Source organism: Halyomorpha halys, unplaced genomic scaffold (assembly GCF_000696795.3).
Source record: "Halyomorpha halys isolate HHAL.00 unplaced genomic scaffold, Hhal_1.1 Scaffold38.1, whole genome shotgun sequence".
Taxonomy (NCBI): Eukaryota; Metazoa; Arthropoda; class Insecta; order Hemiptera; family Pentatomidae; genus Halyomorpha; species Halyomorpha halys.
The window spans coordinates 458307-476388 of NW_027110526.1; the positions used below are offsets into that span (position 1 = coordinate 458307).

At 31.6% G+C, this 18082-nt stretch overlaps 1 protein-coding gene and 1 long non-coding RNA gene across 8 annotated transcripts in view; one reads left to right on the plus strand and one right to left on the minus strand.

Annotated features, from left to right (window-relative positions):
• The window catches only part of LOC106687423 (methylthioribose transporter), a 34185-nt gene that overhangs the window by 5153 nt on the left and 10950 nt on the right, over positions 1 to 18082 (minus strand). For 4 of the 7 annotated variants that reach the window (XM_014431319.2, XM_014431307.2, XM_024362048.2 and 1 more), the window contains 5 exons: positions 12792 to 12931; positions 9520 to 9616; positions 6834 to 6967; positions 3840 to 4003; positions 925 to 1033 (listed from right to left, as the gene is read on the minus strand). In XM_014431319.2, coding sequence (XP_014286805.1) covers positions 925 to 1033; positions 3840 to 4003; positions 6834 to 6967; positions 9520 to 9616; positions 12792 to 12931 — 644 coding nt within the window. Of the gene's footprint in view, positions 1 to 924; positions 1034 to 2600; positions 3517 to 3839; positions 4004 to 4490; positions 5192 to 6833; positions 6968 to 9519; positions 9617 to 12791; positions 12932 to 18082 lie in introns of those variants that run through there. The other 3 variants (XM_014431333.2, XM_014431342.2, XM_014431327.2) reach the window with 3 other exon arrangements.
• Positions 2291 to 4003, plus strand: LOC136796080 (uncharacterized). Its single transcript, XR_010843775.1, has 2 exons — positions 2291 to 2606; positions 3242 to 4003. It is a non-coding gene; the product is annotated as an uncharacterized lncRNA (long non-coding RNA).

The window sequence follows — 18082 nt, forward strand, 5'->3', positions numbered from 1 at the left end:
AAGTAAATATATCTCAGTATTTCAATCCGAAATACTTGCAGTATATTATGTCAGTAGCATATGAGAGGAAAGGTTGATCAGTTAAGATATAATTATCTTTATGGACACCCAGACAGAAATAGGGGCACTCAAAAACCCCACAATACGATCAAGAATTTTAGAATCTCACCAGACTTTACATTAGTGTCCATCAATTAAACATTCAAAGAAAATATATGATTTATACCTCCCTCTCAGCCCAATACCTCCTGCACATGTGCTGCCATCACCAATTCTTCTGTTTCGTCTATTACAAACTATTGTTTCAATTGGATTGGGTCACTCTTAGGACAATAACAGGGATCTATATTGGTCACTGTAAACTCAATAAACACACAAGTTCAATCTCAAGTTGGCAGGATCATCACTATGTAGATTATGCAGTACTGGGGATGAAAGAGCATATCATATCTCTTAGTGTGATAGATAGATTTGCAGGCTTGTGGTTCACACTGTTTTCTATGGAGCACATAGTGGACTTAAAGACCGTGAACTGATCAATTCACAGAGTTTAATAAAATTGACATAATCTACTAATCTCATTTATTAATGGCATCAAGCCAAATATGAACACTTTATTCTCACCTCCTGAGTACAAATACTCAGAACTTTGAATACAGATTAATTCATAATTAGACCAATAAATACGAACTCCTGAGAATACAAGTATCAAAGCTGTGAATATGAATGTATTTGTATTCATAAAAAATGATTGTTGATGTTCATATTTGGGATTAGGAATATGTCCTCCTCTTTTGTTAAGTGTATAATTTAATATTTGATTTTTTAAGGCAATTCCCAAGAAGTTGCAGAATATTATTATTACTAATTCTACATATCATTCTATTAATACAGTTATGATTTTGCCAGTTCTAGCTTTCTTACCAATGATAGTCCAGAAATAGGCTAGCCACCAATTAGTTTTTGATAAATAAGTTGCAATAAAGAACTCAAATATTAATGAAAAGACAGGAAGTATTGGGACACCTGGAACCTGAAAATAAACAAAGCATGCTGAAAATATTTTCTCTACTATTAAAACTATTCTTTTTCCCATTAAATTTCCAGTGAGAAAAAAATATAAGAAAATTGAAAATTATAACTTTGTTGTAATTAGCTGACCTTTCAAGATAAATTTTACTATCAGATTTCTGGTCTCGACATGGGTTACTGCCTTGCTTCTGATATACCTAATGTAATCCTCAATGACCTAGTTGACTCCATAATTTCGTTATTCTCTCAGACATAATTCTTAATAAGAAATATGTAGAAGACCTCTTCCTTGTCCTCAATCCTGACAGAATTCCAGAAATACTATCAGTCTTTAACTCCTGCCACCCTCCCCTTTGGTTTATTCTTGAAAGTGAAATTGAACATTCCCTCCCTTTTCTTGACCTACTTATCATAAGGTATTCTGATGGCTCCCTATCTACTGATTGATATAATAAACCTTCCCTTTCCGGCAGACTCCTTAACTATTTTTTCAACATCCTTATCACCAAAAAATAAATGTAATTAAAATCCTTATCCAACAATCCATTTCTCTTTCTCATCCTCAATACCACCAGAACAACTTACCATGTATATGAATATCTATTTACAACAGAAAACTGTCAATCATAAAGTTGATAAATACTATACCTCTCTGACCTACTGGCATATCTTAATAAGCCTTATTAAACTACCATAATTTTACTCTATGTTCTGCATTTCAGAAGTTAGCTTACCTATTATCCTCATATTTTTTTTTTTAATATTTATCTCATATTTTCCCCTTTGACAAGGATTTACTACTTTATATTAAGTGTCTTTTTTTAATTATTATTATATAACTTTACTATTAATCTTTTATCTTTTATATTCATCTGATACTTCCACCTTATACTTACATTTATTACTTTATAATTAATGTTTTATTATATAAATTCACAACACCTTTGTACCTCTATTCAGTTTTGTATGTTTTCTTTTTTTCACTATACTATTTTTATTGTAACCATTCTTTTAATTTTATTGCATTTTTGTATTTTATCTATATATATTTTTATATAATTTCTCTCCCTTATTACATTATCATTTGATGTCTGCCTACAATAAATATTTTCTTAAATTTCCTAATATTATCTTTACTTTAACATTATATTATATCTTTTTGCTTTAAAAAGTAACATATTTGTTAACCCTTTCACAGTGTGGTAAAATTATGAATTCTGGTTCAAAAATGTCTAGTTTTTTTTTAAGTTCAGAAATACTTTGGCATGTAATAAAAAAATGTGTGTTGCATGTACCTTGTTAGTAATTAGTCTGTATATGATAGATTTTAAAACAAGATTACATAAGCCAATGTCACAATACTATTACTACTATACATGTTGGATAACAAAAATACAATTTTATATAATTGACAATAACGATTTTTAGAACTGAGGAAGCACTGAATTCTGGTGCGAAGGATTGTGTGATCCGTTTCAAAGTCAACAGCATATTGAACTCAAAATTAAACCACATCAGTTAAAATAATCTTCAAAAACAGAGAATCTAGACATCTTTGGTAGTCCAACAGAAAAGTGGGTGTCCTATTTTGTCCATTATTTCCCTTTTATCTTGATCTTTATTTTATTCTTATTTCTCTTATATTTTCTGTCCACTAAGATGGAAATTTAGTGTGTAATATATTTATTTATATTTCTTTTCTTTTTTTTAAATAATTAATAAGATGTAGCTCCATTCTTAGACTGAACCCCCAAGGCTACAAATATATTAAATTTGCAATAAAAAAAAATGTGTAGAAAATAAACTATTCTGATCAGAAAAGGCAGAGATTGTTGAAAAACCCGATTCTGATAAAACAACAATCCCTTGGCCTACTACAAATTACTTCTCCATAATCAATGTAGACAGGGGGCAAGGTTCTGAGAAAGCGTAGGAACAGTTTCATTTAGATTTAGCAGGCCTTTAAAATGGAAAAAATTGGCTTATTTTGGTGAAATATCCTCAATTAATCTTCAAGCAGAAAATCAAAGATGTTCTGAGAGATTTTATTTGAACCTATTATTGCATTGAATGAAGTGATTACCATTTGATGCCAAAAATTGGGTGGTAGAACAGTGTGATATATTGTAGACATGTACACAAAAACAATTTAAAAACTCAACTACAAACTAGTTTCAACTCTTTTAATTTCATTTTTATGCTGTTTTAGATTTTTGCCAGCTTCATACATTAAAATTTGTTTTCTCACAAATTGGCAACTCTTATAAACAGACGACTTTTCATTACCCAGCAATGCCCATTTAAGAGAAGTTCGATTTGAGATGAAGATCAATAGAAAGAATGGTATTCTGGTACCTCCATTTTGGATAAAAAATACGATAGTTGAACATATTTATTTAATTACATATCTGGCAATCCTTCCCAGCTGGGCCTGATCCACTAAGACCCCCAAGGAGTGACGGTTCTACATCACTTTTGAAACATCTGCTTAAAACAGGAACAGGATAGACTTTAAGATATAATTATATAGAATATAATAGGATAGAATTTAAGATAACTTTAAGACAGTTAAATCGAGCAATATTTAAAAAGTGCCTGAAATCAAAAAACGGCATGAAACTCTTGTTAGTGAGTGGGCCAGGCCAACAAACTATTAGTTAGTTACATTTCACACAAAAAAAACTATTTACTGACTATCATTTTTAGAATAACCCACATTTTTATTAGAGGTAACAGTTTTTAGGCTTTAATCCCTAGAAATCAAGCACTATCCTAAAGTACAGTAAAAATATTAGTAAATAATTTACTGTATAGGATAATCCCATTCTGTTATTCTGTGGCTGACAATGAAGACAGAACGTAAAGAGAAGGAGAAAGAGTACAGTACACAATGCTAACGCTCGCACAAATAGCTCTGCATCCTTCACAAACATCATCAGAATACAGTACACTGAAGAATATGCAGTCAAAACTGTAAAATAATAAAATAATTATTTATATAATAAAATTATATGATTTAATAAAAAAGTAACAACTAAAAGATTGTGTAAAGCACTACCTGTGGTTCCAAATAAATAGCTCCTTTTATTCGTGCTATAATAATATATTTAAGTTGCACATAAACTTAAAACTAACTGTAAAGAATACATTGACCAATTAACTAATCTATTCTTTAAATTATGCCCTTCGGGGCTCCAGTAAACCATCAAATTCCTCTTGTATCGAATCTTTACAATATGTATTTAATTTTGAAAAAAATATATATAAATGAAAGTAATAACTTTTTTTAGTAGTTGTTTTAATCAAATATATAGTTTGCCATAAGGCTATATATAATAAATACTTGGTACATGTTAAGGGGCGAATACATTTTGCATTATACAAGATGAGTTATGGAGTAGAATAAGTTATTAGGCATATTACTGTATTGTACAGGATTACTTTTTGTTTTTAAATAATAATTTATAATTTCTATTGAAGTTCATATTAGCTTTATTGCATTTGTTTAGTATGTGCTTGGAATAGGTTAAAGATTTTTCCAGTTTTAGGTACCATCAATAACTATGTTTTGAATTATGGAAAATCTCCTTTAATAGGAGTGAATAAAATAGCTAGTGTTTTTGTTTTGTTAACTTTAATCTTTCATTTTTTTAAAAATAAACACTGAGTTTTTTAAGAAGAGACTATAATCTGTTCACCATTGTATCTATTCTATATGGCGATGCATAAATGGCTGTATTATCAGCAGAGAGTGATCTTTTCAAGAGATATATAGAAGATGTACAAGAGAATAGAGTATGAGAATGAGATATACATGTTAAATAGAGTAGGGCAAAGGTAGAAGCCTTGCGGAACACCAGCATGTAATATAATGATTTTATTATTTTTAAATTTAGGCATATAACTAACCAAATTAAAATTTTAACACAATCTAAAACAGATAAAATTTCAGATACTGACTGTCTAGATAGAGACATATACAGTAAAACACTGAAAAATCTTGCCAATATTGGAAGAAGAAAAAAGAGGGGCACAAAGTGATCCGAAAAAACAAAAGAAAGGCAGTTGAAGATCGTGAAGCTGCGATGGGAAGAAAGAAAATCAAGACTCCCAAAGAAGCCTAACCAATGATATTCGCATGGTCCTTAGTGGCCAATACCTGATAAAAAAACAGATTTTAATAGAGATTTCTATACATAAAATAAATTAATTTTATTATGATCTAAATAAATATATTTTTTAAAAAATTAGCATTACATGGATGAAAAGATAATTTTATTCTGGGGCAAAAGTACTCAAAGAATAATTACATGCTTCAGACTGATAGTTATTTGTCTGGCAAAATATTTACAAGATTGCAGTATTTTAAGTTACAATTTCATGGTGGTAATTCATAGACAGATATAGATTCATATATCATACATCATTTCAACATGTTTATTTGTAGTATTAAACCTAAAAGCAAGCTAACCAATATACATCAGTAAAATATGCAGTCACAAAACATTCAAATATTTTAAAAAACTTTATTTTAACTTCCCATCAAAATTTTATTTACAGTAAATTTAAGAAAAAATAGAAGTTAAGAATAAATATTAAAGAAAATTATTCATAAAGGAAATCAGAGGAAAAAACTCAAAACCTTAGTGGTATAATCTGTTGAGAACTTACAGGAGAAGGGAAAGGAAGAGAACTGGGTTTTGGACATTCGTTGCTTAAGCATGGGTGGGACATGATGTTTCCTGGATGAGGAGGTCCTCATCATCTCTTGGGTGGATATCTTGAAAAAAGAGACATTGGAAAGTCACCCATGAAGAAAAAAAGGATTCTTTTTTGGTGGATTGCCTGGTGAGAGGACATCTCCTGGAAGTGAAAAGGATGGGAAGCCATTGTTGAGAGTTAGACATAGCTTTTATGGGAAGGACTGGAAACCATTGTTGACAGTTGGACATAGCATTATAGAAAAGAAGATATCAAGAATCACCAATCATCAAAGGAAGATTGTGTAATTGGTTAGTTTTGTTTCTAACTAAAATTTAGTACATTTGTAAAATAGCTTTTAATTAAGTTTAAGTGTTATTAATAGTAAAGTGTCTGTTTCTCATTGCCTACAAACCCGCCCTGAGAAAAGAGTCTATTAAGTTATAAAATTTAAATAAAACTATATTAGCTATATAATATTAAAGTTTTTAATTTGAACCCAAGCTATCTTTTAGATATTAGAATTTAAGTTAAAAATATCAAATTCCATTTATTTTATTTTAATAATTTTTGGTATGTATGTATGTTCATTAAATTAGTTTTTGGCATGGGTAAGTGAAAATACTAGACAAAATTTATATTAGACCATGTCTACACTAATCCTTAGCTTTTCTCCCACTTTTGAGCTGAATCGGATAAGTAGTTTTTCAAGTATAAATGTGACCAGTAAAATTTGTTTAAGCATGCATAAGCAAAAGTAGTGAATTGAATTTATACTAGACTATGCTAACCCTAATCTTCATCTTCCTTCAGCCTTTAAACTAAATATATTAGTTTTCTTTGAGAAAAAGATGGGCCAAGAAAACTACGTTTACGTTTGCATAAATGAAAGCAGTAGTAGACTGAACCTGAAAAAATCGATAAGGAACAAACTAGGTACCAATCCATACAATCCCTGAAAATTCCATCAGAATCAGATTAAAAAATAAATAAAAACTTAAACAGGTGTAAGTATATATGGAAATGCATATTATTTGCAGGTTTGGGATTTTGATTCTGAAATATTAATATAGTCAATGAGAATGATCCAACGGAATTACCAATGAGAAAAATCAGAAGACGACTAACTCTTTCTGTTGCCAATGTTGGCACTGTTTGACCATTGGGGTAGTTAAATAAGACCCAGCACTTATGTGTCTCACTATTCTTTTCTTTCTTCTGTTCACATCTATATCTGCATCAGGCAAAGATAAGATGAATACTTTAAGTCCTATATCTAACTTACATATCATAGATGAACTAACAAAAAACATAATATGTTTTGACAATATATTTATGGAACATTCAAAGTTAAAATGAATGAAATTTATGGATAATTATAAGTATACAAATATTTTTAAAATGATTTCTGAATGGTTCAAAAGGTAAGTAAATAAAATTATTAATATTTACATTAATACACATTTTAATAAATGAGTTTCACTTCTTAATCCTATACCTGTCTTAATATTCGATTTGAAATTCTTATTCATTGAGTTGGACTTTTTTTTCATTCTTTTGAATTGATTTTCACTTCACAAATGGGATTAAGTTGATTTCAAAGTAAAATAAATTATTATTTAATAATCCAGGGTCACTACTTATGATTTGTTTCATTACTAAACAGTTCACTTGAACTTGCATAGTCACTTAGTTCAATGTTTAATTAATATAATGAGGTGTAGATAGTTGACTGTAGATTAATAATTGGAGAAGATGGTCGGAGGGGGAGGGGAGGGGGGTGCAGTCAGTCAAAAGAACATGAATAAATAATTTTTTGTTTATTTATGTTCTTTTCACTGACCACACCCCTCGACCATCTTCTCCAATTATTAAACAACGACCAACTATCTACACCTCATTATATCAATTAAACATTGAACTAAGTGACTATGCAAATCCAAGTGAACTGTTTAGTAATGAAGTAAATCATAAATAGTGACCATGGATTATTAAATAATATTTTTTTAGCTACCTCCCTACATCTGTTTCTTCCTCTTCACAGGACTGCCGTTAGGCATTACTTCATGGACAGAAATGACTGAGTACCGCCGTATTGTTTTGTTCGCATGGTTTTCATGTTTCCATGCTAGTCACGCCTTCTAGCCCTCTCTCCTACTCTCAACCTCTTAAGGATGACTGGTGAATTTCTTCACTGTGGTAGATTCCGAGCTTCTCAACGCTGTTGCCACTTATTGATGGTTGTTTTCTGCTCTTCTTTTCTAGAAATTCTATAAATAATACATTGTTATCTGTAAGCTGTAGGCCTACTGAAGACAGCCAACCTTGTACCGTAGCAACAGCCTGGTTGGCAATAACGGTAATTTCTTCCAAATACTTTGGCACAACTACCACTGCAACATCATCAGTGAATCTCACAACTGTGGCTACCTCCAGCATTGTCACCTCAGAAGAGGCCCTCGTACGGAGCCCTGTGGGACATCACTAGTCACTTAATATCTCCTTTGGCCAATGTCTGAATGTTTAAACAGAACTCTATCCCTAAAATAGTCTGTAAGAACTCTCATCAAACAGGACAGCTACCATAGTCCTTAGGGCATATAATATACAGGTCGATCCTTGCATTATTAAAAGCATTCTTGACATCTAGATTGATGATTGCAGCATAACACTTGTACCTCTCCTCTACCTTGTTCCTGCAATTGCTGTACAAGCTGTCTTTATTACTAATCCAATAGCATCCACCGTGGATCGCTGTTTATAAAATCTATATTGAGCCCTTGAGAGGCCACTTACACTCTCTGTGAACTCTTGTAGCCTGAAGTAAAGGATTTTCTCAAATGCCTTACTTATAATATCTTCGATTCTTCCTTTGTCCTTTGGAATGAGTACAAGGTGCTGTCTTTTCCAAGGCTTTGGAAGTGAGCCTTCATGGATGCTGGAATTGAAGAGATTGATGAATAGATCAGACTGGTAATGAAATGACCGCTATTTGTGTATCTCATAGTCTTGACAGATGGATCTTACTGCTGTGTTGGGCACTAACTCTTCACTTAGGAGAGGTTTTAAGGCCTCCGCAACCTCCTGTTTGGTGGTGAGAGCATCCACATATCAAAGTTTGAAAAGGGACACTGTCCGCACTTCCACCCCTTCACCAAGTACTCCTTCCATTGGGCTTTTCAGTGTAGCAAGAGATTGCTCTTTCTTACGGTTCAATTGCAAAAGATTGCCTTTATTAATAATTCAGACCTTAGTTAGTAAAGAGGCCATCTTCAGCATCACAGGATCTTCTCTTATCTTTCGCAAGACATCTGCATTGGACCGGCTATTCAGTATCTTCAGAATGACGGCGTCAAACCTTGGAGGCTTAAGGTGAGGTTTCTTCCTCAATCTTTTGCATACTTCTTGCCAGTTTTCTATCCGCCACCTGGGGAGATGCCTGATGGAAGACTAGCAACTCCACACGGGAGTGTGTGTGTGAGTTTTAGTTGTGAACCACCCCCTGTTGAAACTTGACATACAAATATCATATATGGAAAACAGCACACTTTTCCTGCATTAATTTGGAACTAATTACAAGTAATACACTACCTCAACTTATTAGGCTATTAAGAGATATGCTTAGACAATTAGTTGACTGGTTAATTATTAACTGCAACTTGAGACCCAATGCTTTGTTTAGGAATGTTCCAACAATTACTGAAATATGAATAATTTTGACAGACTTGATAATATTACACATAATAAATATAAAATAATTTTTTTTACAAATAGTATCATACATACCGCGTTACAAGTAGACTAACTAAAATAATTACTTTTTCAAGAATCAGGTCAAAAGCAATAGCATGGTAATCTATTTCAATGAATGCTCCAATCAATGCTAAGAACAAGACAGAAATAAATAACAATAAATCTTAATTGAAAAGTAATATATTATTATGAAATATTTGCAAATAGTCCAAGAAATGATGCATTCTCAAAATGCAAAATGTTGAGTAGTTCTGATTCTCTGGTATGCAATTTGGATTTAGAATTACATTAAGAATCTAAATTTGCAACTTCAGCAGATGACCAGAAGTATATTTTATTCAAGAAAAACCCTTAAATTTATGTTAATTTTACTAAAACAACAAGCACCAAAACCAACATAAGTACAAAAACTCTTCTCGTTATGTTCGTTTCAGCGAAATGTCAATAGGAAATCCTGCCAAATGCAAGATGCGAACAGTCATAATTTCCTTCTTGTAGAAGGAAAATCTCTGTCAGAAATTTTTGCACGGATCAAGAATGTTTATGGCGAAGGTGCTATAAACTGAACAAATTTGTTTAAGTCGTGCCGTGAGTTTACGGAAAGAAGAATGAACATTTATGATGAGCAAAAGACCTTCAATAGTGACCAATGAATTATAGCAAAACCTGAGGAAACTAATTGTGAAGACTGCCGATTAACACTAGATGAAATGTCTATGTCGTTTACACAAATTTCCACATGTGTTAGATGAAACAATTATAGAGATGCTGGGATATTGAAACTTGCACTCAAGATTTTTTCCAAAACAACTGACAGATCAGCACGAATTGAATGAGGTCACTATCGCTGGTGAATTCCTTGAGCGATTTAATTGTTAAGTTAATAATTTTCTGAGCTCCAAGTGATGAAACTTGAGTGACTCATTACAACACTCAGACAAAGTTTTAGTCATCACAGTGGCAGCACACTGGTTTCCCATCAGCCAAAAATTCAAAACCTCAATGTTGGCCAGCCAAAAATTCAAAACCTAAATGTTGGCCAGCCAAAAAAATTATGGAATCCGCGTTTTGGGACTTGATAAAGTTTTGGCTCAGAGGGAGACAATACCTACAGCACGATATGGTTGGACACTACAAAGGCTCAAGAGTGCAATTCAAAACACACAAAAGGAAATTTTGACAAAGGGGCTAGCTGCACATGGTTCAACACCACCAAGGCGCTTTTGTTGGGACATGCTCAAGCACCTTGCTTACTTCCTTAACTTCGCGCCATCAAATTTTCATCTTTTTCACCTTCCTGAAGACTCACATGGATGGGGAAAAAATTTAAACCGATGAGGAAGTGAAACAAGAGATCTTGTTGTGGACAGAGGAAATGATGGGACAGTGCTATGAAGAGAGAATCAAAAAGTTTATCCCAAAAGTTGCAAACTGCATAAATCAGGATGGTTAATTTAACAAGATTTTATAAAATAAAATATTTTTTAAATACAAAAAATGAGTACTCTTACTTTTTAGACACAGCATGTATATTTCAGTATCTATAGATATTCAATACCTGATAATGAATGAATTTTTTAAATTTTATTAACACTAATTAATCAATAAAACCATTAATTAAATTAATCATAAAAATAAAATAAATTGTGGATAAATTATTTTTAAAGATCAAAACATTAATAAAATACATAGTGTTTATATTAGTATTAAATAATTATGTAATATAAATAAAAAAGAAAAATAAACAGAGAAGAAGAATTTTGCTACTTTTATCACTTTAATGCACTAGATTGGTCCATTTCAAAATCATTTTTTGTAATTATTTACATTCCTGATGGCGTCAAGAATAATTATAAGCATAAGACAAAGCTTTTAATTCAAACTAATAAGATTACTGACAATTAATTGCATTTGAGGTAATTTTAAATGTCCAGTACCCTTCCTCATGGACTTAAACCCTAGTTAGGTTATGAAAGAGTTCCTGAACAACTCAAACCTTTCACTCCCACAAAGCACTCTTATCTTTCTGTCTTATCTGTAAATGGTTCTTAGTAACGATCAACAATTTGAAGAAAACTAAAGTTAGTTCAGTTGAAACTTTGTATCCTCTTTGGAATAAGAATTGGAACCCATAAAAGTAAACAAACAGTTCAGAATAAGTAATCAAAAATTATCAGCCATACAAAGCATTTAAGGATTTTTGTAATGACAATTATCATTTTTTCTCCTAATAATTATTTCAATTTGAAGATGGTCAGAGATGTAGTCAAGATGGAAAAAAAATGGTTTTCAACAATTTAATTATTACTGATGTTTCAAGCCAATGCCAAGAGCTTCATATAATATAATGACCATAGAGTGATATATATATAATGACCATATAGTGCTATAAAACAGCTTCAAAACCAGCTCCATCCACATTTTTCATGTTCTCGATATACTGCCAAGCAGTAAGAGGCAGAGCCAGCTGAAATTTGTGTTCAAAGTGATGAGTTTGTAGCAAAACCAGCTCCATCCAAGCTTCCTTCCTTGGTCACAAGGGTTATTGTGATATGTTATTTTAATCATGGAAGTTTCCACTAGCATGGCACAGGATCTATTATATTCATGCCAATTTGTTATAAATTTCCTTTTTATATTTTCACCTTTTACAATAGAAATGTATCCAAATTTGCAGATTTATCATCTGAGGAAGAAACCATGAAAACAGGTGTGCCAATGACAACGTGAATGAAAACATGTTTATAAGAGTTCCTGAACAATAATTATTCTTTCATTGTTTTGAGCAATGGGTTTTTTAATTAATTTTATCTTGTATTGAAGTTCAAAGTTTTCATTTTTCAATTAAAATTGTCTAGAACTGACCTTGTTTTTTCTACTTTTATCGTATGTTCATTCAGCTTTTCCCTTGAAATTTCACCCAGGAAAAAAATTGGTGTCTTTTTTTTTTTACTTCTTAGAACTATATTTCTGATTTTATCCAATATTATTATTTCGTGTACTGCATTGAACAAAGTAGTTAATCAACTAATTTAGTTCAAAACCAGTTCCATCTAAAATTTCAATTTTAATTCCTAGAAATCTAAAATTACTGAAGGGGTGAAACTATCATGAAATAATCATGGACCAAAGTTCTTTTGATACAAATAATAAAAATTTCTCAAAACAGATTGGCATATCAATGGGAAGTTGTTTCGTTCTCCAGAAAATTTTCTGAATTTGAACAGAGCTAGTTCACTAAATCAAAGATAGTAGAAAACTCTAGAAAAAAACTACACAATAAAAATAAAAAGGAACAGGCTTACATAAAACAGCTGCAAATAACATAATAGTCAGCACTGAAGATTGTGATATCATTGATATTCTACCACACCAATCAAATAACAGCCCGTCTTTCGACATTGAAAATAGAATCCGAGATAGTGTAAAAATCATGGTTATTGCCCTGTAATGAAAAATTACTTGGATAAAAAAAACTTGAAATACATTTAAAAAAAAAAATAAAGAGATGTTTTGGTAATCAGGTTATTGGACCATATTGGTTACCTTATACATTTAGTATAAGGAACTGTATTTAAGGTGAGTAATTAGGAGATAATTTAAGGGACCATAAATAAAAGAAAAAAGAAGCTTTTTAGCTCCTAGGTGTACATTCTCATTCCGTAGATCAGGCCTACGTATCCTACTTATTAGCACATGGTTTATCAGATTAGTACTGATACAGTGAATCCATCATTAGAGAGCCATCTCACGAGGTGCATTCTTTCGTATGTTGCAATACTAATCAAGCTCTCACCATTATCATTTATAACTTCACAGATACTGCTGTTTCCAATATTAAGGCAGAAAATAGGTTTCTCTACCTGTTTGGCTATTTAGATAACCAATGATAATTTTCACATCATGTTTGAGGATCTCATTGGTAATTTACTCAAGGATATCATAGGAGAGATCTTTTTTTTTTTTATAATACAATGTTTTGTTGGTGCATGGATACTCAACACTAAAAAATTGTAAAATTTTCCTTTCAGGGGAAGAAGGTATGTTCTTGAGCTAACAATTTTGAAACCAATTATTGGTTTAAATTATACCAATTACTATTCAATACTACAAATTACTAAATCAATAGCTGAGCTAACCTCCTGCTGACAACAATTGACGTAAATGGGATTTCAATCCTCACAGCTGTTGTAAATCTGGTTCTTCATATTCACAATTTCCAGTATAGTTCATCTTGTCTGAAGGACAGTAGCAATATACATGTGGCATATAGGGAAATTAAAAATTATGCACAGTTGTCAAAAACCGTCAATTAAACATAGAGGAAAAGAAAAAAGTTCGTAATATTAGAGGTGATTTTGGTTGTAAGAGGTGAATTAAGGAATTGAAATACAATAGAAAAGATTAAAGATAAAATATAAAGAATAAAATAAATATGATAATGAGTACTTAAGGGCACCTAGTCGCAGTGCCTATAAGTGGGACCTGTGCCGCAATCCGCACGGCCGTCACGTCCCTAAGTATACATCCGGATGGACAAGAAACTAGATACTAATAAATACAGTCAGGTGTGATAGAATTCTAAAGACAGAACCAGAGTAATAAATTGTAGAAAATACTCGTTAGAACTAGTTGTAAATATGGTAAGGAGGTAAGTATAAAAGGTAAACAGAAGGTGAAGTAAACATGGCAAAGGTGAGACAGTGTAACAAACAAAAAGAAATACTAAGAAAGTTAATAAAAATAACAAATAAACAGTACCTGAGAGTACCTACCAAATTGAAACAAAGATGACAACTGGAAAGTTGAGAACGGGTGGCTGGGTATAAAATTAAAGATAACCCTCAAAAAGGCTAAGATTTTTTATAATATATAGATAGGTACATTGGCAGGATCATCTGTTCTCTTTTCTAATATTACAATAGGGAAATATATGAGATAAATGTAGAAGTACATGTATCAGATATTACATTCAGATTACATACAATATAGATTTAAAAGACAAAAATTAAAAATAAAGTTATTAAATAAGGATAGAACTTATGAAAAATGGTAAGAATAGTATTATAATAAACTGAGAGAACATTAAAACAATATGGATAAAAATAGTAGGTAGTAAAACTGTGACAAGTAATAACAATAAGGAGTACTGATAATCTTTTATACATGGTGGGAACATTAAGTTTGTGTATAGATCGGATGTTGAAGATGAGTAGTGATAAAATAGACAAAAATGTGATTAAAAACTAGAAGAAGAATATTTGTAAGTGTTATAAGGTGAAGCTAAAATGAAAAAGATTATTGTTTTAAATAATATTTAAAACCAATAATGAAAATAGAAAAACTTGAGAAGAAAAGACCTTATCACTGGGTTACCTGAACTCCAGGCCTCAACTTATCATGTTCTTCCACTTTGACAACGCCACCTCCTCATCGCTTTCTTCTTCTTCAGGTATTTCTACTCTTCCAGCAGATCTTTTCTCAAACTCTCCAAGCTTCACTAATAGCACAGTACCCATCTTCCCTGTACTCAAATCACCATTCCCACTCTACAAGGTGAACATTAATACTTCTTGTAATCTCCGCAAACGCCTAACAGATAAAAAGGAACAACTCATCTTTCTTCTTCAATTTTGATCTGACACAGTTTTTCCAAAACTATTAATAATAACTTTAATAATTTTCCCATCTCATTGTCTTTACACTGAAAATATTCTCTTTCATTGTTAAATTTTAAGAAATCCCTCTTAAATATTGAATTTAAAGAAACTTATCATTGAATCTATTAATTCTAAAATTTCCGCTCTCACTAATCATTTAACTTGCATTATTTGCGAAGATAAAATTTTACAACTCAGCAATAGTATTTTCAAAACTTGCTCCTCCCTTTAAACTCGAAAAAACGTTCCCTTATCTCATAATTTGAAAATACCCTTCTTCTTTAAACACAAAAACTCATCCAAAAGGAGAAGAAAACTGGGTCCACAATATTTCATCCACCATCATACCTTCTAATGTCAATATTTTAAGTCTGTTGTACAGATCTCTCCCTTACAGAAATCATTAGGATCTACCATTCCCAACTTACCTTTAGGTCTAAAGTCCTATAGTAAGCTTTCCCACCTTATTAGCAGCTTAAAAGACCCCTTAAGCCTTCCATTCTGCTCCAATATAGTTTACCATATCCTATGTTCCTCTCCTAAAGAAAAAGTAACTCAGCCAATATCAGTGAAACCAAAAACTACCTCAAAGCCCACATATCAGAACATAAATCATCCATACATTCCCATAACCAGCTAGCTCCCAAATTATCTGAGCATGCTTTGATTTTAAACCATATTTATGACTTTGACAGAGCCTCCATCCTCACTACTGTTCCCAACCACCAAAAACACCTAATATCTGAGGCCCTGTATATCATTCTTAAAGAAAAAACTGTCAGCCACAAAACTGACAAAAATAATATCTCCCTTACTTACAGACACATCCTAAACCTCATCTAACGCACTTAGCACTGACTTTAAGACTATTTTACTCTACTCCCACCCTCTATATCCTTTTCCTTTTATTTACCTATTTATATATATAATTAGTTATTTTCAGCCCACTTGTCTTACTTCATTTCTGAACTATTATGGACTCCCAAGTTTTTCTATTTTCATTATTATTTTTAATATTATTTAAAACAATAATGTTTTTATGAAAGGAATATGGTGCGGGTGCGGTCAAAAAAACTCAAATAGTAGAATTATACTATTTGAGTTTTTCCTTTCATCTTTCCACACGGTCAATCAACATCTTCCAATAATGTTTTTAAATTTTATCTTCACCTTATAAAACTTAAACATATTCTTCTTCTATTTTTTTATCATATTTTTGTCTATTTTATCACTGCTCATCTCCAAAGTTCCGAAGAAAGATGAGTTGTTCCTTTTTATCTGTTAGGCGTTTGTGGAGATTACAAGAAGTATTAATGTTCACCTTGTAGAGTGGAAATGGTGATTTGAGTACAGAGAAGACGGGTACTATGCTATTAGTGAAGCTTGGAGAGTTTGAGAAAAGATCTGCTGGAAGAGTAGAAATACCTAAAGAAGAAGAAGAAAACGATAAGGATGATGGCGTTGTCAAAGTGGAAGAACGTGATAAGTTGAGGCCTGGAGTTCAGGTAACCCAGTGATAAGGTCTTTTCTTCTCAAGTTTTTCTATTTTCATTATTGGTTTTAAATATTATTTAAAACAATAATCTTTTTCATTTTATCTTCACCTTATAACACTTACAAATATTGTTCTTTTAGTTTTTTTATCACATTTTTGCCTATTTTATCACTACTCATCTTCAACGTCCGATCTATACACAAACTTAATGTTCCCACCATGTATAAAAGATTATCAGTACTCCTTATTGTTATTACTTGTCACAGTTTTACTAACTACTATTTTTATCCATATTGTTTTAATTTTCTATCAGTTTATTAGATTACTATTCTTCCCATTTTTCATGATTGCTATTCTTATTTAATAACTATATTTTTAATTTTTTTTTATCTATACTGTATGTGATCTGTTATATCTGATACATGTACTTCTACATTTATCTCATATATTTGCCTATTGTAATATTAGAAAAGAGAACAGATGATCCTGCCAATGTACCTATCTATATATTATAAAAAATCTTAGCCTTTTTGAGAGTTAGTGAGGAAGTGGGGAGATTTTATAACTCGCCACCTGTTCCCAACTTGCCAGTTGTCATCTTTGTTTTCATTGTAGTAGAGTAGTTTCCTACTTTTATTTAGTTTTATTGGTATCACTGTGATCTCTAAGGTTACCTAGCTATAAGGTTGCATTGTTTATCTTTTTGTAGAGGAAAATTTAGGCCTTCTTCATGAGAGTACATTTTCGTTAATGTTTCCACTTTTCTTTGCAAAATATAAAAGTTTCAATCTGACAGGTACTCCTTTTAGTTTTCTTCTACTATTTTGACACCTTAATTGACCCCCACCCAGACTATCTTCCTACCATCTACTACATACGTGGTCAACTATCTTCTTTCAATACAATTATTTTAACTAAAAAACAGGAAATACAAACATATACTGAAAGGTAGAGTTCCAATGTTTACATGTACATGCAGTGGCTATAGAAATTTATATCTTAGGTACACCCAAGAAAGGAGCCTCAGCACTTGAAAAACATGTTTTGGTTCTGCTTTTTTCCTTCATTCTAGAGCTATGCAATAATTGCCTTCTCTTATAACGTTTACATTGTTTATAAGTTCCTTATTACAACCATTTTCATCACGCATTTCAACTTTCTCTATCGCTTTAGAACAGTCACTCTTCTTCTTTGACTTTTGGGGCAAAATGTGATCTGCATTATTCTCATATTCATTATTAATAATTTTATTTAAATTGTCAAGCTCAATAGTCGACATTGATGATTTTTTTTTTCTTCTGTTCTTCAGTTTTTTTCATTCCTTGGCCCTTTCTTTCTCAACGATTTCAGCTTCCTGTTTTTTCCTTATACCACCAAATATCGTCAGATGTGATGACACTAGGTATTGGCTTTTGTTTTCATTTTTTATTTTGTTCCAGGA